This window comes from Sander lucioperca, chromosome 10, assembly GCF_008315115.2.
Source record: "Sander lucioperca isolate FBNREF2018 chromosome 10, SLUC_FBN_1.2, whole genome shotgun sequence".
In the NCBI taxonomy this organism is placed as follows: Eukaryota; Metazoa; Chordata; class Actinopteri; order Perciformes; family Percidae; genus Sander; species Sander lucioperca.
The window spans coordinates 28,223,179-28,250,021 of NC_050182.1; the positions used below are offsets into that span (position 1 = coordinate 28,223,179).

At 41.8% G+C, this 26,843-nt stretch overlaps 2 protein-coding genes across 3 annotated transcripts in view; one reads left to right on the plus strand and one right to left on the minus strand.

Annotated features, from left to right (window-relative positions):
* Positions 1–15,759, plus strand: part of creb5b (cAMP responsive element binding protein 5b) — a 37,138-nt gene extending 21,379 nt beyond the window's left edge. For both annotated transcript variants that reach the window (XM_031299007.2, XM_031299006.2), the window contains exons 7-11: positions 813–923; positions 12,061–12,384; positions 13,696–13,923; positions 14,492–14,600; positions 15,605–15,759. In XM_031299007.2, coding sequence (XP_031154867.1) covers positions 813–923; positions 12,061–12,384; positions 13,696–13,923; positions 14,492–14,600; positions 15,605–15,759 — 927 coding nt within the window. The remainder of the gene's footprint in view (positions 1–812; positions 924–12,060; positions 12,385–13,695; positions 13,924–14,491; positions 14,601–15,604) is intronic.
* A 3,004-nt stretch (positions 15,760–18,763) lies between these two features.
* Positions 18,764–24,362, minus strand: cpvl (carboxypeptidase vitellogenic like). The gene is made up of 13 exons (XM_031299008.2): positions 24,181–24,362; positions 23,853–24,031; positions 23,213–23,334; positions 22,114–22,228; positions 21,913–21,971; positions 21,677–21,756; positions 21,497–21,563; positions 21,079–21,201; positions 20,514–20,645; positions 20,279–20,377; positions 19,977–20,150; positions 19,689–19,871; positions 18,764–19,610 (listed from the first exon to the last, which is right to left on the minus strand). Exons 1-13 carry the CDS (start codon positions 24,183–24,185, stop codon positions 19,512–19,514), a joined length of 1,437 nt encoding a protein of 478 aa, XP_031154868.1. The 5' UTR covers positions 24,186–24,362; the 3' UTR covers positions 18,764–19,511.
* Positions 24,363–26,843: the final 2,481 nt, after the last annotated feature.

The window sequence follows — 26,843 nt, forward strand, 5'->3', positions numbered from 1 at the left end:
GGGGTCAGGCAAATGGAGTTGGAGAGAGACCATTCCCTATAGAGACCACCACACCACCCAGAATTAAGCAGCTGGGAGGCCATAGCAGCTCATGCACATGTGCATGCAGACACTCACACAAAGGTTTCATCTTTCCTGCATATACTGCTTAGTGAGCACTGCTTGCATCATCACTCTGCACAGGTGACCTCTCACCCCTATCAGCTTAACCAGCTGATTTCCTCACATTCTCAGTCTCAGTCTCAGCTGTGACACATGACCATACTGACACGGGTCACCACGAGACAGACTGTTACTACACACACACACATGAAGACCGTTTCTAATGCATTCACACAACTAGCTCGCACCTAGTCACATCTCGTTCACCTTATTATCACGTCCTGTACCAAGAGGGGCTGTGGTCTGATGTGTTAGTCCGACACTCATTACACTATTATCAGAAACACACACACCCCTGTTGCACTGGCTTCCTGTGTTAAGTCCCTTCGTGCTGGCTTCCTGTTTTGGGTCAGCTCCAGTTATCATCACACAGAGCTGTGCATAAGGCAGCCTGTCATGTGAAATCAGGCTCCCATGCTCTCTCATCTCGTCCCCCATAGCCTACGGTGCTGGAGGATGAGTCTCACACTTTAAATACTAAAATTTCTTTTGTGAAAGCAGTGATAGCATCTTGTTATACAATAGCATAGATCATAGCTAAATAAAGAGTTTTTATTGATTTATCCTGTAAAAAAAAAAGGTTCTGTGGTATGGGAATAATATGTCTACACTTGTGAGTATGACTGTTATCATGGTGTTGTAATCTTCAGATGGAGAGACAAATGTCCATGGGCTCCAATATGATGGGTATGCAAGGACCCGCCCACAGCAGCTCTTGCTCTTCCACTCACATTCCCTCCATGCACTCAGAAGCCAAACTGGTGAGTATATGGATGTATTCACATTGATTTATGCACGCACATAGACAAATGCACACACTCAAGCTAAAAGTGTTGTAACTTTCTTTTCCACTGGGCTGTGCCAGCAAAGCTGTGCTCTTAGGTCTGTGTGGATTTCATCATTTGGTGTGTAATCAAAGCTGTGTCTGAACCTGCCAGTGCAGCGCTGGAGACTGGCTGGAATAAAGGGCCCTTTATGTGGTTGTGGCTGGGCTGCCCACCGACTGCCTAATGTATATCTTAATGTACAGAACATGTTCTGTAGGTCCTGCAACTTGTTAGCACTAGTTTAATACAGCAGGGAAAACATCAAATGACCTCATCCTTCACAAAGCAGTCAGTTAGAGCAGTGGGAATGAGACGTAGCTGAGAGAGGAGAGAGGCAGAAAGAGTGAGAGTCAGAAGACTGACTGACGAAAAAGCTGAAGAGAAAGAAACCTTCCACTCAGTTTGACTTTGCATGTTAGCACTGCTAATACTGATGCCAGTGACTGATAGTATACATCTGATTAATGCCAAATAGATGACATTTACAGTCTAAGTGATATGAATTGATTAACACTGTAGCAACATGACCACCAGCCAATCTTTGTTTTCAAAATAAATAAGATTGGAAAATGGAAAAGGCTCCATAGAAATAAGAGCAAGTGTCATGGAAATCAAAAACATCACAAGCCATAATAAAAAGCATTGGCTGCTCTTTGTGTTTAGAAAGGTTCACTGATAGCTGAGTTTGCCGGACAGAAACATCTTGTGGAGAGAGAGAGAGAGAGATAGAGAGAGAGGGGGAGGTAGCAGAGGTCATAAGAAGAGTTATTGCTCTGATAGAGGAGAGCGGGAGCATTCCCAGGGCATTTAATTCTCCCTCTTCCTCCTGCTTTCTCAAGATTGATCGTCTTTGTAGTCTTTTGAATCCCTTCAACTGTTCCTATGGTAACACATTCGGGTAACACAATATTAGTGTATTAGGCTTATCTCTTCCCTGGCCGTCATCCAGACACATCTTACTCTTTTTTTCTCCTCCTATCTATGTAATTGAATTGTAAATGCTCTGTTAGGCCTCCCATAAACATATGCAGTCACTAAATGGCTACAGGCCCCTCGACCATGCAACTTTCTGGTTAGTTGGCCATTCAGACACAAGGCACAGCAACCAAATGTGAATCAATTGAGATTCTGCTCCCTGATGTCTGAACGCAACTGATGGAATTCCATGATTGTGGACAGAAAGTGAGAGACTAATTGTGTTATCAGGGTGCAATCTCCAGCGTGGGTTTCATAAGCATGGACGGGGTCTCTAATGTCTGTAATATCCGCGCCTGGGTCAGGTCGATAAATACGGCCTCGCTATCGGATAACTGGGCCATGATCAGGCCCATGTGTCCCCTGCGACATTCTCAATCCGGCTCTAATCGCATTACCACGACCATGTTGACTTTCCGCCAATGGGAAATCTCTGCACTGTAACCCCACACCCCCAAGGCATGGACCTGGATGCACTCTTTCTGCTCAACGTTTACATTGTGAGAGCGGAGAAGGAGATTGAGTGGGACTTTGATAGACATGAAGGAAATAGATAGACAGGCAGAGTGAGCAAGGGAGTTGAAAGGCGAGAGACGGTATCGATGTTCTGAGAAACCAAACTGTGTGTGAGAGTAAGAAATTGGACAAATTATTTGTGCGTAACATAAAAGGGAAAGGACTTTTGCTCGGTCTAGTTTCCTTTGTATTTCTGCATGTCTGCATGCACGTATGCTCATATTTGTGTGATAGTTTGATATATTGTGGTAACTGGAGGCCTCAGTAGCAGAATTAACCCTCCCCTGCCAGAGAAACCATGCCCAGAGCCTGGGCTAATGAAGGCTAATTGATTTTGTGGTGGGCCAGAGCAGCAGAGAGGCCTGTCTCTGGTGTAAATAGTTAATGAGCCGAAGGACTGCTGTGGCCCCTTGGGGACTCATATCTCGCTCTGTTCTCTGTTTGTGCTCTCTAGACTAAAGACTGTATCTGCATCAGTGCCCATCTTTGTTCTCTTCTATCTCTGATTTTCTCCTTAAGTGCCGCCATTTAAGTGGTACAGCAAAGCCCGATGGTGCAGTAACTGACTTGTATGTTTTCCTTTTTGGCTTTTAGCTGGTTGTCTGGGAGTGTTTTATTAGTTTTGGTTCAAGTGTTTTTTTTTCTTCTTCTTGCGAAGGACTGGGTGCTCATGGTGCCGGGTGTGGTTGTGTTCTGCTCTGTTGTGGTCTGGGGAATAGAATGGTGCGTGTTGTGTGCTGGAGGTTGTGGGATAGTTGACCCTCGCAGTGTAGAGGAAACGCTGCAGAGAAGAAGCCAAGTTCCACAGCACGCTGGCCAAAGCATTACGTCAATGCTCAGAGCCAGTTCTCCACAGGGCCTCGCGAACAGTCGCACACACACATACTTGCTGGCTGCTCTGGCTCTGTGTCGTACTCTACGCCTGGTGTCACATACTTACAGCCACAGACATTTATACACATACAAACAGTCAGGTACTTAAAAACAACAGCAAATGAGATGTACACACATGCATTCATATACACAGAGATGCACATACAGTAGTAAATAAATGCATGCATACATGCACTGTGTTCCCCTCTGAATACCTTCCTCTTCTGCTCAGATGGTTTGATATCTTCGTTTATATGATGAAAGACATTCATTATCATTTCTCATCTGTAACAAGGGAAGCCCAAACAAGTCCTTATCAAGCTGGTTCTAAATAACATCTGCGAGTATCCGACTATGGGACTTGACTTAGCTCATGTCAGTGGTGAAATTCTGCATTGTTTTTGTGTCCCTTTTAAATGAGCTCCATGCTTTCCACACATCCTGCTTGCCTACTAATTTCAGACAGAGAGGCCTTGAAACAGTTTGGTGCTGTTGTATGAAAATGTGTTATTTATTATCTCCCAATTATCTATTGTTTACATTGTTACTAAGGACAATACATTTGTCACTAAGCATCAGGCTAGGTGCTGAGTTTTTTATGAGGTAAACAATACTATATGTTCCTTCATTGCAGCTCTCTTGGCTGTGGAGCTGGCACTAGATGGGTGGATGACATAATTCCTGGCATGCTCTAAATGTACTCCTTTTTACTTGAGAAGGGAAAAAACAGTGCGTCTCTCTTAAAGAAACACTTCATAGGACACAGGAGGACCAATAATCAAAGTGTTTCTAGCATGGTAATGAAGCTTTTTACATTTCATTTACACAACCCTTACTGTTCTTATGTTTTACCATAGTTACAGAATTGCAACAGGCATGTAGGTTAATAGGCTTGAAGTTCAGTTTTGCCCTAAACAGCGAACAAGTGAAACATGAGAAAGTTACATGCATATTCTTTTAGAAATTCTTAGAAAAGCCACAGCCACAGATGTGTCAGTTTTCAACTCTGCTACATGATGATTGATTGAGCGATTAGCTCAGTATAAAGTCATTTGTAAGCAGTAAAACTATTAGTGCACATGGTAACCCTATTGCGTATTCCATTCATTTTTTTCCACCGTAGTAGGGAAGCACCTCTGGCTAAACCTCTTGTTGTGAGGAGCAGCAGCAGCACACAATAGGAGTCTGACTCCAGGTTTTGTAAGCAACATCTGTATGAATGGTGGCATTGTCGGGCTATGATGTCATTGGAGAGGGACGGTTAGCTAAGAGCACAGCTGAATCTGCACGCTGCTTCACTGAGCTCTTGAATATGTGCAACTGCACTGTATATGTTTGTGTGCATGCTCACGACTCGCTTTCAGTGCAATCATTGTCCTTGGAGTCGAAACACATCTGTATTCTAAGTGGGCTAAAACAAACCATAGAGTTTGCAGATAGTATTTGATACAGATCTGTTATGTTTATATGTGTGGTTAGTTAAGTAAACGTGTGGATGTGCGATAAACAGCAATCAAACAAGGACACATGTAATAGAAAGTGGCCAATGTCAGTGTCTTGGATACAGAGAAAGTTTTGTAGATGATAAACATATGATGTTTCTCATTATTGCTATGGAGGCGAGTGGAGTGCGAGCTGAGGAGCTGCTGGATCAATGTGTGTCTGTCAGTTTATCAGTGTTGGACACAGACCAGAGAGGGGCCCCTCTCTCACTGCCTCCACTGTGTTGCCAGTGCCAAAGGGTCTGAACCACATACATACTGTAGTAATAGTAAATCAAAGGTAAATGGACATGATGTGTTTCAGGATGTTGAGTCTCTTATTTGACAGGCTTTATCAGCCCTATTCCCCAACAGGATTGTCTGTTGTAATAGTAAACAATGTGCTCCATTTATACCAACTGCTTTCACCTGTTAATTTAGGCCATTTATACAAAACTTTAGCTACTTACCCATCACTGCTGAATCATAGAATAATATTACCCCTGTTATGGATATGTTTGCTAAACACAATCAGTTAGATTGCTGCATTTTTCACATTAGAGAGTCAACCTTGGCAGAAGTGCCAGTCATTGTTGCAAATTTGAACCCCGACAGGGTGATGCAGCACCCTGACGCAAATTAAACAGCTCCTTACTAAATAAATCAATAATTTCACACAGATATTGATTTAAAAATATAAATTTAAAAATAGTCCTCCAGAGTCTCATCAGAACTAAAGCAGCGGTCTGCTATACAGCAATAACAGACCGTAGAATGCCATGATTGACCAATCAGAATTGAGTATTCAACAAAGTCGATTAAAAATATGATATAATTTATGAGATTTATTTTTCTTTATTTACTGTAATAGAACATATTACATCAACCTACACTCTGTGAGCATGTTCAATTAACCATGAGCTTTCAAAAAGCTGAATTTATGATGGCAAAGGCAAGAGGCCACTGCCATTGTATAAAGTTATACAAATAATAATAATAATAATAATAATAATAATAATATTTCTCTAGTAACCAGTCACATACCCTTTTTACAAACAACAAAGAGTGACTCTGTGAGAACCTCTTGAAATGGATATAGATCAAAGCTAAGCAGTTAGAGCACTGAAGGGAACTACATTTTGTCATTTGAAACTGATAAAAAGCAGAGAAACTTTTACAGCTGAAAGTTTAAGCTTGACATTGAAAAGCTACTATACAGCGAGGTCTTTTAAGGACTGTGTATACTGGTAAATTTATATTATGAGTAGTTGCATGTGTGTGTGTGTGTGTGTGTGTGTGTGTGTGTGTGTGTGTGTGTGTGTGTGTGTGTGTGTGTGTGTGTGCTTGCATGCCCTCTGCATGTGTGTGTGTGTGTGTGTGTGTGTGTGTGTGTGTGTGTGTGTATGTGTATGTGCGCGTGGGTGGGTTGTACGAGGGTGGCAGTTGTGGCGCAGTGTCGCATCTGTTTGTCTTTGGATGACTGCGTGTTGTTTTAGCTGTGCTGATGGGAGGTGTATGTGAAGGCCATTTGGTCATGGTTCAGGGCCTGTGAATGGAATGGGGCTCCGGTAGAGCCAAGCTTGGGTAAACCAGCTGCCATCACCACACGGGCCAGACTGGACTGGTCCAGCCAACATGAGCCCCCCTGGAGCCTGAGCAGTAAGCGAGATCACTCACTGGACTCCAAAATAACCACTCAAAACATTGGAGGGGTGATTGGAAAAAGTCTGTTGTGTCAGAGATTTTCAGTCTGATAAAGTGTAGTCAATATTGACCAGTTGGTTTACTACTTCATCTCTGTTAATGCTTACACATTAGACCCACTTCTATTTTCTTCATGGTGATCAAAACTAAGAGCTTCTTCTTTTTATATTCCTTCTCTTTGCTCATTTTTACGTGTTGGAGCACAAGAGGAATCTCGTGCCTGTGGGTGTCTTAACAATGTGGGATCCCAATGCAAATGTTAATAGAAATATAAGTATTTATTTTACAGGACACAGTCTGAATGAAAAATCCAAACACAAATAGGAACACTGGTTACATTTAAACAATTAATGGGAAGTTAAGGGTCATGTTTCTGCCGAAATACACAAGCATTTGAGGTCTGTTATTTTAAGCATCTGTGAAATGATCGAATCAAGTCATCAAATTTAAGTTACTCTAATTAGCATGCTAACTCATAATTTGCCCGTTGCTTTTGATGCCACAAATTAAGACATAGTGTTTATTATTGTATTCATGATCTGTCTGTCTCCCCCGCTCTGAGGCATTCTCTGTATTCAAGATTGTGGCAGTGGGTGTAGTGATAACCATGTAGTCTGCACTGGAGCAGGGCTTTACAATAGAGGCAACAGTGGGGATATACAGACTGGAGTCAGAGGCCCATCCATTAACTTGACAGGGTAGAGAAGCTGCCAAGAGTATGAGTGCATGCTTTGGAGCATGCTCCTCAGTGGGCGTGTGTGTCGCTACGCCCATACCGCCACAGTTCCTCCAAGCACCAATAGAGCGTTGGGCCCTGGCAGAACAGCCGGGCGATGTCCATCTCCCCGTCTGTGACTGGAACCACAGGGAGGGTCTGTTCAGGTCTGCCCCGGCTCTGATCAGCTTGGCCCAGAACCCGAGAGAGGAGAAAGGGGGCAACATTACAGCCCTCCCATCAGACTGTCTGCCTGTACATTCCCTGAGGAAATCAGTTTAACAGTCCCCAGCTCTTGGCAAGCAGAGGGAGAGGGGGTGGAGGAACAGGGAAGAGGTGTATGTGTATGTGTGTGTGTGTGTGTGTGTGTGTGTGTGTGTGTGAGAGAGAGAGAGAGAGAGAGAGAGAGAGAGAGAGAGAGAGAAGGGGGGAGGACGTTACTGCCTCTCTAGGCGAGGGAAATCTAATAAAATTGAACTAATGGGGGTGTGGAGTTTTAGGGCACAGAGAGTGGGTTTTGCAGACAGGCACTGGTGGGTAGTGGTGGTGGTGGAGATGAGGAGAATGGAAATGGATTCTCTGAGTGCTTGGCAAAGCAGCAGAGCCAAACTCCTGCTTTCAACTGCAGATCGTGAACCCTTGTCGGGTTTAGAGCACGAGTTAGGGGGCCTTAGCCCACGAGAAATGCTGCCAGGAAAGTTACAGCTATGATATATTATGCAATTAGAAATGCGGAGTGCTTGCAAATGATCACTACTGTTCTGGTATAGTGTTAACAAAAGGCTGACAGAGACAGACAGAAGTTTGAATGTTTCTCCTTGGACTCTTTAATGTTGAAAATGTGATCTTTTAGCACTTAAACAATGACTCCACAGACTGGTTAAATCTTTCTAACCTGCTGTAAGGCGCCAGAGGGACACAGGTCCCCTGATACTACACTGCTCCACTTTTAAGGGGAATAAAAGTGCTCACCCTGACCTCGCTGGGTTTGATTTACCCATCCTGAGGCGGGTGTGGTCTCTTCCCTTTGTACCTGCTCTTGTTTCCTCCTCCCAGGGTTAATAGATATGAAGTCATCTGGCTAGGAAAAACCTGAATGTGTTCTCAGGATGTGCCCAGAGCACTCACAGGGACATCACTCAAAGCCCCCCGTGTCACAGAGGAAGCAGCCATTAATAAATATCATTAATGGGTGATCACCTGGTATCGCTGAAACCACATAAATGAGAAAAGCCTAAAAAAAAGAAGTGGGAGTGGAGAGGTCAGGGGGCAAAGGTCTGAGAGGAGAGAGCTCCCCTCTGGGCAAAATATGGCTGAACGAGGGATGGTGTTTTAACAATGGAAAATCAATAGTATAGTACACTTACAGACTGCATGAAATGTAGTGTCAAATGCACGTGATTACATATATAGACTGCTAATTTATAGATTTATCCTAGAAGCTGTGATGTCTTTATGGTGTCATGGGCTGCTCATCCTCTTGTTGTGTCTTTGCTGTGTTTTTCCAATTTTTAACAACAGCAGGGCAGACAGTGGTAGGACAGACTGTGTGCCATCCCATCTGTGAGTGCCCTGTACCACCACAGGCTGACACCTGCACTGATTTAATGACTGTTTTCTGTAGCGGCCATGTTGCTGCAGGAGAAATGCATACGTATGTGTGTGTTATTAGAGTAAAATGAATGTGGTGGTTAAGTTCTTGTGCTTAGCGCAGTCTGGGGGAAAATACAACCATGTGTTAAAGAGTCATTAGGGAGCTGATGAAGGTGTTTAAGAATCACAGCCTGCTCATCATCGCTCTGCTAACGTCCCGTAGTTGCGTCACTGTGGTTCTGGATACAAAGACTTAAGTTTTGGCCGAGGTGGGTTTAACTGAGCTGGAGTCTCAACTCCAGATGGAGCAGTAGCAGACACTTAGACACGCAGAGATTACAGGAAGAAGTTTATATCACGGTAAGGGTTTTCTCTTTTGACTCAATTTGAACCTTGTTTTTTTACTTTAAACTCTATGTTAATTTAAGTGTGTTAATATAATACCTGCTATTTATTTAGGTAGTCGACTTTTCTTGCTATGTTTCTTTACCTTTTGGATCTGTTGGTTATGTGGGATGGGTTTTGCAACAATGTAAATATGAACTTGTTTTTGGTGAAACTGGTGCTTTTCTTTTGTGTTTTGTCTTAATCCTGTTTGTAACCATCACCACTAAGGCTTTTGGAGTGGCCCCTCAGCTTTTTGACCTGCCTCTGTACTCTGACACTCTTGGGCCTCTTCGGATGCAGGCTAATTCAATTAATAAACAGATAGCGCTGCAATACCAGCTGGACAGCTCTCAGAGACACTGATAAATGAGCACTAGCCATCTTGGGCCAATGTGTGTGGGGAGGAGACACTAGAAGCCATCTAATCTCCCCCTACTCCTGCTCTCTCTCTCTCTCTCTCTCTCTCTCTCTCTCTCTCTCTCTCTCTCTCTCTCTCTTTCTCACTGCCCCCCTTCACCTCCCTTTTACCCTATTTGTCCTTCTCCCCTGGCGTCTGGTTGGCAGGGAGTCAGACAGCTCCAGATGAGCATCTTACCCACACACATGCAACTTTACTAGGGCCTCAAAAAACAGAGCTACACAGGCAGCCAGCAGATTCCTTTGGCTTCTGTCCATTCAGGTGACTGCCTGCTCTGTGTGGCAGGAGATTGTCACACTCTGATTGGTTTTCTCTTTCTTAAGAGGGGTGGGTCTCACCTCTCTGGTTCTGACTGACAAGCTGAGGGGAAGTTGTTTAGTGTGGGCTGTCAGCCTCAGAATTCATCCTGCGAGTCACGGAAGATGTCCTTGTCAACACTGGTGACTATGATTGATATTTGTAAACTTGTTTAAATCCTTTTTTTTTTTTTTGGTTGCATGTCAACTAGCTGGTTGTTATTTGTGCATGTTTATGCAATAGAAAGATATCCAGGACGAAAACTCAGAGTGTATACAGACTGTAATTTATACAGTTGATAAGTAAAAATATATTAAAGTAAGTCAGAGCATCTCACTGATCAAATGTTACCCTCAGTGAGTCTTAGTATGACTGTGATGCTGTGGACAGCTGCAGGCCTGGGGCCCCCCGCTGTGTGTTAGTGTATACTCTGTGGTATTTTAACCCCTTGTGTCACCGGGCGCAAAGAAGAAGGGCTGTGGAGTTGTGCTGCTGAGGCTGTGGTGAAGGCAGTTAGCCGGGGTTAGGGTGTGATCAGATAGAGATAAACATTAAGCAAATTTATAAAAACGTTCACATCGAGGGGCAACAGGTAAAAACAAAAGCATGTAGCTCCAAAAATGGAGCGCTGTTTCACTATGTCAGGCATACCTTGGTTTGACAAGCAGAAACTATACTCAGCCAAAACAGGCTTGGCAAGGTCATAATTTCACTGTGCTGGTTTCATGTGCAGTTGTATCACTGAGCTGAGTATGGAAAGACAAGTAAAGACAACTAGACTACTAGTAAATCCTTTCACAAATACATATACGCAATTTGTAAATATAATAAAAACCAGAAGGGTATGCTCTTCTTTGACTGTCCGACTTCTAAAATGATTTATTTGAATGTCTTCTTCCTCCAGGTAAAAAGCTTTCCACTTATGAACAGTATGAGAGAGGAGTGGAGGTTTTTCTCTGGTCGTGTCTTAGCATCGTGATCCAGACCAGCTGGATGCCATTCCCAATGGGAATCATGAATGTGAAGGTTGTTAAAAGCTATGGAGCCCTGGACACAGTGTGGACTCACTGACAGCAGCTGGGAGAAGGGGGATGGGAGCAGAGAGAGGAAAGAAAGCACTGGGAAAAAGAATAGAAAACTTTGTGGAATTCACAACAGTATCCTCAAAATGAATGCCTTTGTTTTCAGGTTTGTTGCTAACCGTAAGCTAAAGGTCACAAGTATTTATTTAAGTTAATGAAAGTATTTATTCACATCATCAGTAGTGCACTTGCTAAAAAGATGTGCATTAATCAAAATTCAACCATCTCAACACTCTCTCATCCTGTTATTCCTAATGCGGTTAAAATGTAAATAAGTCATGAAATGGTTCAGACATGGATTTTTTACATTTTGTCTAGGTTTGTGTACAACTGATGAAGCCTGAAGACATACTTTGGCACTTGTATGTTTGAATTTTGGGTTTTTTTCTGGTCTTGCGGTTGTCTTTATGTGATGCCCAGAAAAACAGACTCTTGAGGAGAGGTGCATTTAGTAAACACAAGGAACAGAAGCGCACCTTCAGAGAGCCTCTCTCTGGTCTCTCTCCCAGTCCGCTCTGAGACACCGGTCCAGTCAGGGCTAAGTAGACCATGCGGTTAAAGCAACAAACCTCCTGCTGTGTCAACAGCAAGGGAGCAGTTTGAGGCTCACACCTTGCCAGCAAGCTCATCTCGCAAGCAGGCGCACACACACACACACACACACACACACACACACACACACACACACACACACAAACACACAAACACACAAACACATATGCATAGAGGAGAGAGGGCTATTAGGAATATGAGGAGGAGGGACTGGTGGGATGGCAATCACAGAAGGTAAAGCAGGAGAATGACAAGACTGAAGGAGAGACAGAGGACAGCCTAAGTGGCTTTGATTTGTTCTCCTGACATATGAATTCATGGAGCCATTCATCATCTCCTAGTCAGCACATGAACCCGCTCTGTAACTGTTGATAATTAGCACCCTGAGAGATGAGAGCATGCACAAACTTAAAAAAATATATATTTTCACAGAAAATGATGTTAAACATTGTGTTTGGTGTCCTTTTTGTCTACTCAGAGGCTGAAGGCTGCACTTTCACACCACCCAGGTACCATTGCCAACGGCAACATGAACTCCATGGGCCACATGATGGAGATGATGTCATCCCGGCAGGAGCAAGGCGCCCACCATCACATGCACTCGCACCCACACCAGCACCTGCAAGCCCCTCCTCACGCGTACCAGCACCACGGCCACCACCACCACAGCCAGGGCCACGGCCAGGGTGGACACCACCACCCGCAGGGACACAACCCCCATCAAAACTCCCACAATCCCCACCTACACCCTGGGCACCCACACCAGACCTCACCGCACCCTCCAATGCACTCTGCTTCTCATGTAAGCAAAGATCATTCCTGGGAGAGCTGAAGCTTTTTAGACAGAGCCACAAAGTCAATAACACATTAACTACACTGCACATTAATACCTCTCATATAGCTAGATGCCACTGTATATCATACATGTATCATGACTAAAAAGAAAGACAGCTCTTTAAAAGCCCTCTGAGCAGTTTTGAAGTCATCTATTAGTGGTTTAGTATATAGCAGTTAAGTATAGCTGAAATAATGCTTTAAATTCACAGTAAGTCAACGGATGATCACATTTTCCCTTGCTGCAGCCATAATGCCAAGTAGTTTCCTGGCAACCATCTCAAAGGTAATTTTTTCCTTTGAGGTTGGTCAGCTACAGGTCAGTGTCAGACGCCTGCCATGGAGGGAAAGGGTCATGTAGAGGCCACAAAGCAGCCATTATAAAGGATCCTCACTACTGTCTTTTGAAAACTATGCTCCACGCAATTCTGAACTGCCAAGCTGCCAATATGTGGCCACAACATTGTACAGTTGCAGAACGAGTTCTAGAAATGCTGGTCCTGATGATGACCAGACAGCCTTGGCTAATAGTCCTGGAACATCCTGGCTGTTATATGTAATATTTTTGGTTTAATTTTAATTAAAAGTTCGAAAGTGTTGCTCACAGCAATAAAAATAACATGATGTGAGACACTTTGTCCTTGCATTGTCTAACGGCCTTTGCAATGGCAAGCATTTTGGATCAAGGACAGTCCGACATCAAGAAACGCAATTCACTGTATGTTCCAAATGTATCATTAAGGCATTTAAACAACACTCTCTGTGTGCACAGAGGCCATTGAAGCAGCTTGTATTTTCCATGGTTCCCATAAAAAATGGTAATGATCTGAAGACTGAAAACACTTTACCTTGCCAAGTATATGTCAAGATCTGTCAGTGCACCTACGGTTTTAGAAACAAGTCTTTTGACTGCGTCTGGTGGTGTTAGACGAAGTGGGAGTGGGCGGTGGAAAACTGCCTCCTCACACCTCTTTAACAAGGTGGGCAGGCTGGTGAATCAGCCCAGTCACTCACTCTGTCACAACTGACGCCCATAGCCCGGCTCACAGGGCATGTGGCACAACCAGATGTTGTTTTTGGGGAAGATGCCAGACATGGAATAGCTGCAGGAGATAATGTATAGATGCTTATATTGAGGAATTTATGGCAGTGGAGCTGTGACAGCAGACAGGTGGCTGGATGTTTTGTTTGTCAGAATGGTTACATGTCTGGTTGGCAGACAGACATGGTCCCATCAAAGAGCTCAGTGATGCTGATACCTTTTCCTCCTGTGTTTCAGATGTCACCTGCAACCCAGCAGATGCATCCCACGCAGACACTGCAGTCTCCGCCACCCAGCGGTGGGCGGCGCAGGCGAGTAGTGGATGAGGATCCGGACGAACGTCGGCGGAAGTTTCTGGAGCGGAACAGAGCGGCGGCAACCAGATGCAGACAGAAGAGAAAAGTGTGGGTGATGTCATTAGAGAAGAAAGCGGAAGAGCTCACTCAGACCAACATGCAGCTTCAGGTACACAATGAACTTCAGGTGTTGACAACTGCAATAACCCTCTGAACTTCTACAACTTCAACATCTACATTTTACTCGGTTCTTTATGATATTATCCAGTTCTGGACAAGAGATAATGGTGTTGAGTTGCAATCTTATGAGTGTGCGTAAACACTCATAACATGATCTGTTTGATGTTGTCATTGTTGGACTGAAGAAACACATCTGAAACTATTTTACTGTTTAGACGGATTCAAAAATGAATGGTAAAAATCTAAGCCTGAGAGCTCCAAAAACACTATACAATTCCAATAATGCAACTGAATAGCATCATTTGTTAGCACTACGTCCCAAGTTTGTATCACAAGTTTTCAGTTCAAATTTAAAAAGTCTTAAACCCAATCCAAGATATGAAATAACCCTTCAGCCATATGAATATATTGTAGTCATAATGGGAATACACTGTTTGTTACCAATAGACTCATATACTAATAGTTATCAAGTGATTAAGGATAATAGCGTAGCATGCTTTAATTGTGGATTCCCTGATTTATAGTCTTGAAATATTTCTGTTTTTCCTGCATTTCAGAATGAAGTGACCATGCTAAAGAACGAGGTGACCCAACTCAAGCAGCTTCTCCTCACACACAAGGACTGTCCCATCACCACTATGCAGAAAGAGTCCCAAGGTTACCTCAGTGAGTAGCTCAGACATAAACACAGACACACACACACTTGGGAATTTGACAAAAAACACGTCTTCATCTGTGTGCCTTAGCCCGACAGTGCGGCTAGCGCTGCGGGGAAAATGTTAATTGTCTTGCCAGAGGAAAGATTTAAACTCTACAAACTGAACTGTGATGGACACACAGTGACTGCCAAGACTCTTCGCTCCTATGTGCTGGTATCCAGCTCCCACGCTCGCGGCAGGACTCTTCCTTTCACATAAGGGTGTTGCACACTCTGGTAGCCAGCCTGGACTGGGAGTTGGTAGTCTGAATCTCGTATGAGACCTGTTTTTCCATCTGAGAGCACCTCCGCGCACAGAGGCAGCCGAGACTCAACGTGAGAAAGACGTCACAGGCTGCACATTGGCATCCAAACTCTTATGGATCTCACTGATTACCGGACTGTGCCTCGGCTCAGCTGTGCATGACATCAGAGCCCCACCCTTTGATAGGGATACAAGTGACATTTCCATGTAATTAGTGTAGGGCACCTCCCTGTGTGGCTTTAGCGCAGGAAAATAAGGCTCACATCCCCCTTGGCTGAAGGGTTCTTTTATACAGAAGAGAGCCAACTCCCAGACTGGGCTGGGAGAGACTTTCATTGATGAGTCTAGCTTGTGTACAGATGTCACCTTTAATGTGTCCAAACTTCATCAGGTGTGTTTATGGAGTTGAGTGATTCATATTTCCATTTTTGTGCTATCCATTTATGGCCTATTTTGGGATGACAGGTGAGACTTAAGGTGTGAATTTAGTGTGTCATGTGTTTGACATGTATGCATTTCTGCTAATAAAGCTGCTTTTTTTTACAATAAAGAGATTTGGTCTGTGTTTGTTTTGACATTATTTACTATAATTTATTTTACTATCACATTATATTTTAAAGCCTTAGTGTAGAGCTTGAAGGTCATAGTATTTACACTACTCTTCACACATGTCGTCCATCCTCATTGATGTCTCTGCTGTCTCCTCAGGTCCAGACAGCAGTCCGGCAGGCAGTCCAGCTCCAGCGTGCTCCCAGCAGCAGGTCATTCAGCACAACACCATCACCACCTCCACCACAACCATAGGGGGCAGCAGTGTGCACGGACAAACCAATCACCGCACAGACATTAACCCCATCCACTAGGTTCAAGAGAGACTATAACCCCTGCCCAAATTCCCCCTGCTTTCTGAGGGTTGCCAACTGCACATGCTGGCCCCCCCTCCCCCTCTCCCTCCATCAAGAGAAACCTCAAAGGCCTGTGAGGCTGTTCTTTATACAGTAGCTACAGTATGTATTTTTATAGACCAATCCTATTAACGCATAAATGTTCTATGGTTTGTTGCCTCTTTCTTATCTGTTTTTCATGCTTTTAGCAAAAAGGGAGTTTTTGCTAATCTCATGCACCATTTAAGTGAATTTTTCTGTTGTGTAATGGTACAAAATGGACCACAGTGGTCATGGACCCTGAGGACAGAAACATAAGCCTCAGACTGCCATCTCTATTAGCAGACCTTACATCTCTTTATGCCCGATGGACTGAAAAATAAGTCAAATCTTTCTCTGAATATTACATGTGGACAGTGTGTTGAGTGTATGCAACAGACACTATGAGTGGGATGTTGCTGCCTTTAAGTTGTCTTTTGAAACCAAGTCGAACTGTCACCATGATGTCTTGAAGACAGGAATATGCAAGCAGGTGTTATGATCCTTTTCTTTTCTTGAAGCGTATATGACTGTTAACCATTTCCCTGTCAGCGGTATTCTTAAAGAGTGTCATAAAATACAGCACGACAGTGAAAATATGATCAAAGCAATACATCGCAGTATTGATCATCTTCTCTACTGTGTGTCCACTTGATCAGCATGGCTAAGCCACTCTGGTCCCGAGGACAATGCTGTTACAGCAACAGAACTGTACACTGTGATACCAGTGAGGCAGCTCAGGAGTTGTAAAAAACTCCTCCGCTCTCCAGGACCAACTGAAGCTTTAATTATTGAGGCCTCTTTTCGTGTGTTTGTGCATTTGGATTTTATGATCCATAGTTTTGAGTATGCATGTGAATGATGTATATTATGTTTTGCCTTCTTTCCTCTGCAGAACAAAGTTCAGTGGCTGTGTAAAGAAAGAAAAACAAAAAAGTGTGTGAGAAAGTGACTGTGAGCATGATTTCTTTTTTTATATGACATCTTACAACTGGCAAAGTGTTTTAGGGTTTCTAAAGAGGAGCAGTTTATGCCTGTGCTTTTCAAAATGTCACAATGTGCCTGAATCTTTCTTAAAATCTTTTGTTGGCTTTCTGTAGACAGCAACTCTTTCTCTTCAAACAATCAAAACTATTCTCATTGTGTTATTAATGAGTTGTCTCGGCTTCGTCTTGGATGTCTGCTGCATGTAAGCGCAAAACCAGCTGACCAAGGAGAAAAATACCCGCTTTTCATTTGACCTCTCTGACTTCATCAATTTCTCTTCCTCTCTTTCTCAGGCCGCCGCTGCAGAGTAAAGGCTGTACTAGTAGTACTTTTTTTTTAATTCTCCATTCCAGCCTTGAAACTTCACGCCTTCTCATGTTGACTCCTCTTTATCTCTTTCCTATGACCAGGAATGTTGACTCATTAGCATGATGACCATAATGCACTGTGTTTCACAGTAGGATGGATGAAATACATTCCACTGACAGGTGGAGCGATCGCAGAGCTGTCTATGCACTTTGTCCTCTGTCATGCCAGAGGGTAGAATAGCCATATTAAGGTCCCAGTAATTCTCAGTGATCCCCCTCCCTTTTCACACACCAGCGAGAAACTTAACTGTGTTTGGCTTTATGGAGAAACTGTGCCTGGCATGCATCACATGTGTGTAGATAAAAGAAAGGAGCCTAGAGCTCGTTAAGTTTGTGCCCTTTTTATTCTGGAAAAAAAAAGTTGAAGGACGTGAAATTAAAATCTTTATCCTCATAACGTACAAGTTTTGTTAATGTGTTAACCCTGGAGTCTGTGTGTGCCGATGAGACAGAGAAATTTGATTCTCTTGAAAAGGGCTTTATCGTACCAACCCTTTGAACTGAAGCTTGCCTTATTTTAGGTTGTTTTTAAACCATATTTAGACTGTTAGACCATTCCAAATTAACCTCTTGCATGTGAAAAGTATGGCAATGACCTCAAAATACTTTCAACTGGAATCATTTGGAGGTTAGCTATTTTAGAGTTAGATATGAGAGTCTAGTTTTCTTTTTTGACAGTGGGTCCAGGTTCCGAAAAAGACATTTGTTACTGCAGAGGCAGACAAAAAAAGACACATGGAAGTGCAGTGTAAGTGCGTCGGTGTGGATTTGTGAGAGGTGGAGAACAATTCCTATGTATTAATGATGTTATAATTGTATTATTTTAAATCTAAAACTATAAATATTGTACATAATGTCATTCATATCTGTTATCCTGTACATGTAATGCAACCACCTTTCTTTTTGAAGGGAGTCAATGTGTGGTACATGTTTGTAAATAATGTTTGCATAGCACTTGTGGCCTTTTGTTGTACGTCGAGGCTCATTTCAGCGCTTAAATACAGTGTTTATATGTAATGAACTGACGAATCCATTCTTGCCCGCATAACTTTGTACATTTTGTGTGTGTCTGTAATGACACGGTCTTCATTTTGTTATGTTTTGTCATTTGTACAGATGTTAAAGTATCACTGCAGCTACATTACGGTATGAAAATAAAGCACTTGTTCTGTAACATATAAACTAACTGATGTGATTTGATGTCACTACTTGTACTTGACTAGTGACAGAATTATTTTCTGTGCAGATAACTAGAGTGCACAAATGAACTGAGAGATAGCAATTGAATATTTGAAGAATTCTATTAAAACTTTCCCAGCAAACAATCAACAGGACGCTTGTCCTTGAGACATAACTGCTCATTAAATAGTTAGGTCCTTAAAGGATTGGGATACTCATGAATTATTAATCTGTCTAGACATCTTGATAGTTGCCTGATGAAATAACATGGCAGTTAACGGCTGTACAAAAACATCTTTGTGGCAATCTGTCAAAAAAATAACCAACTTAAACTACAGACCAATGCAGCGTGTCAAATACATTTTGAAGCCACGCTAGCCAAAAATAATTTCATTAACAATCATTGTGTATTGTTGCAATATGCCCCTATTTTTAAGAGAGAGTAATTTAATAGTATATATAATTTTTAGGACCTAACTTCAGATAATCAGGAATGTAATGGTATTACCTTTTTTGAAATACATTGAATGAGAGCTGGTGATATTGTTTGGCTTTCCAGTGACATTTCTTTATACACAGTGACCCCTGGTGGACATTTTGTTGATTAATCAAACCCTTTCAACAACAGCTGCTGCCATATCTGTACTGCAACAGAAGTCAATTAAAAAAAAACATTGTCAGACTGCAAAATTAATTCATTTCCTCTGATCATTAACACAAAAAAAAAACTTTAAAAACATTTTATTTCAAGATAATTCAACACTGGTGTCAAGGTGTTTTCTTTGTATTTCATCATCCAGCATTTTCTGATTGAATGCAACATGAACTATATTTTTCTCACACAATAAAACAGAAATAAACATGAAATTATTATTATTATTATCAAATGTTTTCATGGAACTCAGTCCTGATAAGACTAAAATGTCATTTTTACTATTTGATGGTGTGGGCTTGGATTCAGAGATCTGGATCCAGGCTAATTGAACTTTTTCCTTCCATTTTGCAGTGCATCAGAGAGCAGTCCAAAGTCCCACACCAACTGCCACCTAGAGATGTGTGCAAATCCAACAACGTGCTGATTTACAACAGTCTTTAAAATCAACAGTCAATAATTAAAAAGATGCTCTTTAAAATGGAGGTGCTTTGATCAGCTGTGTTTCATTTCCAGCCCTGCGTTGAAAGGAATCTGTCAATCATGTCAAAGGACCTCGCCGGTTGGTCGTAAGGCAGAATGTGTCCTCCTCCTCGGATGATGACCTGCGTGACAAGAGGAGAGAATTAACTTATTACGAATTAACGAGTACATTTCACATTGTTTTTCGACTAACTGCTCACCTGGTAAAACTCTCCCACTTGTCTCACGTAACCTGCCACCTCTGTGTCACCGGGCTGAAGCTTCCAGTGGAAGCGAGGGGCTGTTTTGTACTCAGCCGCTCCGGTCCAGTTGACAGTAGGCAGGAACCTCTCAGTCAGTGGAGCTGCTACAATTACATCCAGCTGACCACTGTAAATTAAGACCTGGATGTATGGAGAAAAGGGATTAGAGGAACTTCCTAAGCATTCTACTACCGTTGCACATTGCAGACAACACACAACTATAGTGGATAATCCCACACCCCTCACCCTATAGTTGTCCATCAGCACCCCGAGCCACGGTTTGATGCTCTTCATGACATCCTGTAGAAGGTGCTTCTCCACCTCTGAGCCGTCGTGGAACGTCAGATTCCCCACATGGATAGCACGTCGCACTGCTGGCAGAGTCACAAACTGGGAGAAGTACTCCTGGTCTTCAGGCTCCTGTGGTGCACAAAAAGCAAATGTAGTGGCGTTAAAGTAATAACTGGAGTTTTTGAAAATGTTAGGAAATGTTTCTTTTTGAAAAGTCACACAGGCAGCTTTGAAGCTCTGACAATGCTTCTACTCACCTGACATGTCATGTAGTTGAAGTAGTTGGTGCAGCCGGTAGCATTTTGAAAGAAAGAGGGATATGGTTCCACGTCACCATTCAGCAACCTATCAAAAACCTGAAGTGAGACGTTGACAAAATGGTCAGCTAATGTTTGATTGTATTCACAATTTTATTGTTACCGTTTCAGAAAGATGGGAGAATAAAAATGCCATTCAAAATGTATTTTGACAAATGTAAGAGGCAACTCTTACCTGAAAGGCCTCCACCCACTTCTGGTGCTGGATGAGTTTAACCCCCAAGTCTGTCTGCTGGACGACATACTGTTTTTGGAGTTCATCTATCATGCCGGTTTGGTACAGGAACTCACCATAACCACCCAGCATCTGAGATGGAAGAAAAGTAAAATATTATACTCATTTCTACACTGACAGGACTGAGCTGTAGACTACTATACACCTGACCGGATCAGGCAGAAGAGAAGTGAAATACTCCCTGCTGGAGCATTCTTTTAAGTGTAGGAACATATGAAAGAAAACGAGAGTTTATTTATTAACCAACTTCCTGGTTAACACAAGACATAGCAGCCCAAAGTCAGATTGCTTGATGAGCCTGCCCATTGTATGAGATGAATGAAATAAGAGCTAAGACTAGAAATGTGATGAGATATTAGATGAAAGATGAGAAATTAGATTAAAATAAATTAGGGGCATGTGCCAAAAAGCAACAAGTACAATCTGGAGACATTGGAAATTCATCAGTCAAGATGATGTAGTTTAAAGAATATCAGAAAATGACTTCACTTTGTCAGATACGCACCAGTTCTGGATCACAGAGCCCATCACCAATAGCCATCCCCATGAAGTTAATTTTCACTTTGGCAGTGGGGTTGTTTTTATGGATGTAGTACGAAATGGCAGGAACATACTTCCCCGCATAAGACTGCATGGGGACAGAGAAGATTAGCATGGGTTAGGATAATGTTTTACATAGATAGAATTTTTGTTGTTGTCGGACACTATCATGGTATTGTTGCAGTGATATTTTAAGACAAACTTCCATGTCATCCAAAATGTGTTCCATATCTTACATGACAAGGATTTTCTCTAATGAGTATATATTTATATTGTAATGTATACAAGTTAAAAAAGCCACTTGTGTAATGCCACTACTATACATTTTGAAAATATTAATTTGCAAAGCTTGGGAAAAAAATAAATAATAAAAAAAAACATACCTCTCCAGTTGCATAGAAGTCATTGGACTGATACTCAGGAAAGAGCTGGAAGAACTGTGTTAAAGCACTTTCAATAAGGAAGAGATGGGAATAATAAAAGAGTTAGTAACAATCAAACACCAGACTCATAAATCAAAGTGACGAGAACACAAAGTTTAAATTGGATGGTAGGTATTTTACCTGTACAGATCTCTGCCAACATCATCCTGGTTCTGAGCAAAACCCCGGTCATCATCAGTAAAGCTGAAACCCGTTCCAACCTAGAAAACAAATATTCTTCCTCAAAGACTTGTCAGTAAATACTCATGCACATTAAAAAGTCAGATCAGCTGAGAGCCCTTGAATGAAAGATGTGTTTCATGTTTTTAGTTTGCGGCTTTTTTTTTTTGTCTGAGGATAAATAAAGTAATACGTACCGGATTGTCAATGTACAAAACTGAATATCTCGATGTCCAAGCGTAATCCCTCAAACCAACTGCAAAGATGAAAAACATGACCAGATCAGAGAACAGTCAACAATGCTCCAACACAAATTATACAGGGCTCAAGCTTATTACATTATGGATTTTAGTGAATGTCTATGTATGCTGCTGTAGTGCCAGATCAGTTCTTCTTACCAGTCAAGTTCTTATACACCACATATGGTCCATGTTCCACAAAGAGACCGAACATGGAGGTGCCACCGGGTCCGCCTTGCAGCCAGAGCAGGACCGGAGCTTTATCTCGGTTTGCCTACAGGTCAGGGCATCACAAAGAAGGTTAGGATCTCAGCACCATCCAGTGGTCACTTCAGTTTATTAACAAAAAGGTTAAAAAAAAATGAAGTAACTACACTTCGTTAGGACAGACCTGAATGTTCTAACCTGTGATAGTAATATAGATTAAAATGGTGTCAGGTATAGGCCAAGGCAGGTTAATTAGACTGTAAAGATAGGGCAAACAATCAAAATACAATGTCAAACATCTGTCTTTGTCACTTACTATGGGAATATCAACACCGGACTATCAAATGTAACAGATTTACAGCTTTCTTTTAGAGATTTTAAAGTCTCAGAAATGTGTTCAAATGTGTGAGTGATGCATTAACTCTTATACAGTGTACGTATTAGTAAACACTGACTCCTGTGAATGGTAGATGTCACATATGGAATCATCTTCACAGTGGCTGAACTGGAAGAAGAAAAAAGAACATCTTGGACTGAAGACTGTTATTTTTGAGGGAGATAAAAATAAATGTCATGCACTTTAAATGAGTTTTAATTGAATTTATATATATATATATTCTATAAGGCTAGAAGATTGATCTTTCATTCAGTGTCATGGAAGTGGCAAGTATGAAATACAGATATGAGACTTGTTACTGATTTATAGTTTGAACAAAACAAAGAGGTAAAAAGAAAAGAAAAAAGCTCCCTCTTCCTAGACCTCGGGTAAAAAATGTGACTTTACACAAAACAAAGTCTAAAATCATGGCTGACACAGCAGCTGAGTAAATACACACATGTGCAATTCCTTATCACAGGTTGACTGAGGGAACACAGTAAAAATACCTGAAGTACAATCAAATTGAGTTCCAAAGAAAACAAGCACAAGAATGACTATAAATGTCATAACTTCTGCTTCCTCCTTGTGATCCTCTCCCAAACTGCAGCATTGACAGCAATCTAACAGTGTCATTTAAAAAGCCCTTGGTATAGAGAAGAAGTCTGAGCCTACCATCAGTGCAGGGAAGAACCAAAAGAAGAGGTTGCTGTTGTATTTCTTGTTGACAGTAAGGTATCCGGCATAACTCTTGACATTGGCACCTGGCATATCTCCTACCAGACTCAGTTTCCTGGCTGGAACAAAAAGAAAAGATGTCTGCAATCATGTGATCCTTATTAAACTATAACAATGAATACTGACTGCAGTTTTAAGGCCATATAGTATTTAGGGCTGCACAATATATAGTTTATCATCATCGTGATGTCAATTTGCACGATAAAAAAATTAAAAAGATTGCAACACTGAAGTTGAAAGAGAGTCTTGAGTAGAAAACTGCACTTTAAATTATTTTTTCATTCCTTTTTATTGATGCCATGTGTGTTCAGTTCAATGTTCCATTTGTTCAATAAAATAATGTTGGAAATAATTTCCTCTCATTTTTATGAATTGATCAAGAAATGTGTTGTATTTTAGCATTATACTGAAAGCAGCAGCAAAGCCGAACACAACACACTTTCATATCGGTTTATTTATCGCAAGTAATATATAGCGATATTCAACAACGTAATCGCATACATATATTTCTCATATCGTGCTGTCCTAAAAATGTGTGCGCACTTATTCACTATACTTATGCACTATTCTGTTATACCTTCATCTATGGCGCCCTTCTCCAGGTACGGAGTGAGAAAGAGAGGAGACCCGGGGTCCACTCCATTCAGGCCGCTCACACGGTGAGATTTTCGGCAGAAAAACGAGGAGCAGCTCCGTGATTGTGCATAGTCCAGGCAGGCCCACAGTAACAGGAAACCCAAAGCTTCCCTCCACAGCCTGCCAATATTTACAAAATGCATATCAGACTACAGGCCCGGTCATTCATGTGTGAAGCTCAAACACCAGCAGGTCGACTCGCATTTCAAAACAGCTCGGGTCTGACACAGCACGCGCAATATGTGAATAAACTATTTGTTAAAACTCACCTCATGTTCACTGTCGGTTCTTTGGCAACAGGAAAAAGTTTAGCCTTTAGTCGTTAAAACGTCTTTTAGTTGGTCAGCTGCAGCTGCTGTGGACTAAAGTAAATGTGAACATGCGAGGCTAAGTCACGTGATCAACTTTTGGTAGGTCATATGACAAATTGGGTCACGTGGTCGTTGTTGTGCGGTTCTCTCGTGGATGTATTAAGAGAACTACATACACATCATGCCCTCAACGCGGTCTTGTAGGAAACTTCCGGCGTCTTAACTTAGTTGCCTAAACAGAGAGAGTAACGTTTTTTTGTGTGCTAAAACTTTGAAAGTAGGTTAGACTGACTTGGTGAGCAAACTGTTTTCAAACTGCTTGTTTCAAAGCAGCAGTAAAGGATGTTTTAAGCTGTTGTTGAGCATAACAGCTAGAATTCAAACAAAGGGGATGCAAAGCTAACAATTAAGAAGCATAGACAAATATAGAGTATTTTTGTATGATGTAGCTATACTATGGTACAGTCTATGATGATTTAGAAGGATAGTTCTGAGGGTGAGCATAATGACTAGGGGTGGGACTAATATTAAAATGACCCATTTGATGCCTATCATATGATATTTTTAGCCTGCACTGTGTATCTTCACCAAATACAATGGCAAAATTAAGTAACGTTAATTATATAACAAAATGACTTACTTCCTCAGTGTCCCACAAGGCAAATGAAGTCAAAGTATAGCCAGAGACGGTTTATAGCCGCCTAGCTCTGGTGCTAGTAACAGTTCACAAAACAAATAACATAGTAATAAATCATTAAATAAATAAACTAGCTTTTTGTAAAAAACAAAACAAAACAAAAAAATGTTTTAAATGGGGCAGTTGTATTTTTTTTACACACACTATTTTATTTCCTGTTGTTAAAGTGCTTCCTTTACTGACTACCAGAATAATGCACAGTCAGCACGTGAGCCATCTGTACCCTTTATATAATTAGGTAGCATAAAAAACTGGGACACCACGTGACTGTTTTGGGGTTGATTCTCACTGCCATCTCAAAACTAGAGAATGACACATGTGAGTAAAGCCTCCAGGGCTGGCTGTGATAGGCTAAAACACCCCTAAGTCAAATCTCCTGAATGGAAAAATAAACATTAGAGAATTCACAATTAAACAAAACTTTCTTAATTTGAACGAAGATAAAACTGAGTGTATTATTTTCAGTACTTCAGGCACGCAAAATGGTCCAGCTTTGAGTTTGGGAGCTCTGGCATCATACACTAGGTCAGCTGTCAAAAATTTGGGGGTTACTTTTTTGATTGCAGCATGAAATTTGACAAGCAGATCAGTAATGTTAGAATGAGCTTTTTCCAGCTTCGTCTCCTGGCTAAAATTAAGCCTTTCCTGAGCAAGCACGATCTAGAAAAGGCTATTCATGCCTTTATTAGTTCAAGGTTGGATTACTGTAATGCTCTTTATGTTGGTCTGAATCAGACCTCCATCTTACGCCTTCAACTTGTTCAAAATGCTGCTGCTCGCTTTTTAACAAATACATCTAGACGTGCACACATCACTCCTGTTTTCTACACCCTACATTGGCTCCCGGTGCGTTTTAGAATAGATTTTAAGATCTTATTGTTTGTTTTCAAGGCCTTAAATGGCCTGGCCCCGGAGTATCTGTCCGAAATTTGAACTTTGCGTGAGCACAACCGGTCATTGCGGTCTTCAAATCAGCTGGTTTTAGAAGTCCCAAGGTCAAGGTATAAACGGTGGGGTGATCAGGCTTTTGCAGTTGCTGCCCCGAGACTCCAGAGCAAGTTATCCCCTGATATTCGCACTATTACGGATGTAGCTCTTTTTAGGTCCAAACTCAAAACCTATTTGTTTAGACTGGCTTTTAATACGTAGTTAGTGATGTGACAATTTCACTCTCCTGTTTCTGATTTTACTGTATTATATCAGAAACACAACTCCAGTGGAATAATAATGTTGCTCCATATCTGCTGGATGTGTAAGTTGGTAACTGTTTTGCTAAAGTGTTATCATCAGCGCCTAACTCAGTGATTGATGAGATGATTAGTATAAATGCTGGGATTTTTAAAGATGCAGTTATTCATGTTTGGTCACTAGGGGGCAGAAGAACGCCAAAATAAACTGAGGGTGGTGTTGACAGATTATTTTCACCTACAGTACAATGCAGTGCACAGTGGACATGAAAAAGCTACTCACAGCTGGGAAGAAAATTGTGGACTCTGATGTGACAGCTCATGTGAACAGGTAAGGGTGTGTGTGTGTGTGTGTGTGTGTGTGTGTGGGGGGGGGCTGGCCTGGCCCTCCCCAACCTTAAAATGTATCACAGAGCCTTTCAGCTACGGGCCCTCAGAGTGTGGATGGACCCCTCATCTACAGTTCCATGGAGAGAAATACAGCAAAACCTCACTGGAAGTCTAAGACTGCAAGACCTTTCCTTTGCAGCTGTGTCCAAAAAAGTGTATGCTAACTTACAACTTTAAACAGGTGGAGGAGCAACTACGCTACACCAATAAGTAGCATTTGAATACCCCAATATGGCACAATGCACACTTAATGTCTGGTAACAAACCCTTTGCTTGTAAGCAGTGGAGTGACAGAGGTATTTATACTTTAGATCAGCTATTCAATGAGAAAGATATGTTGAGTTTTG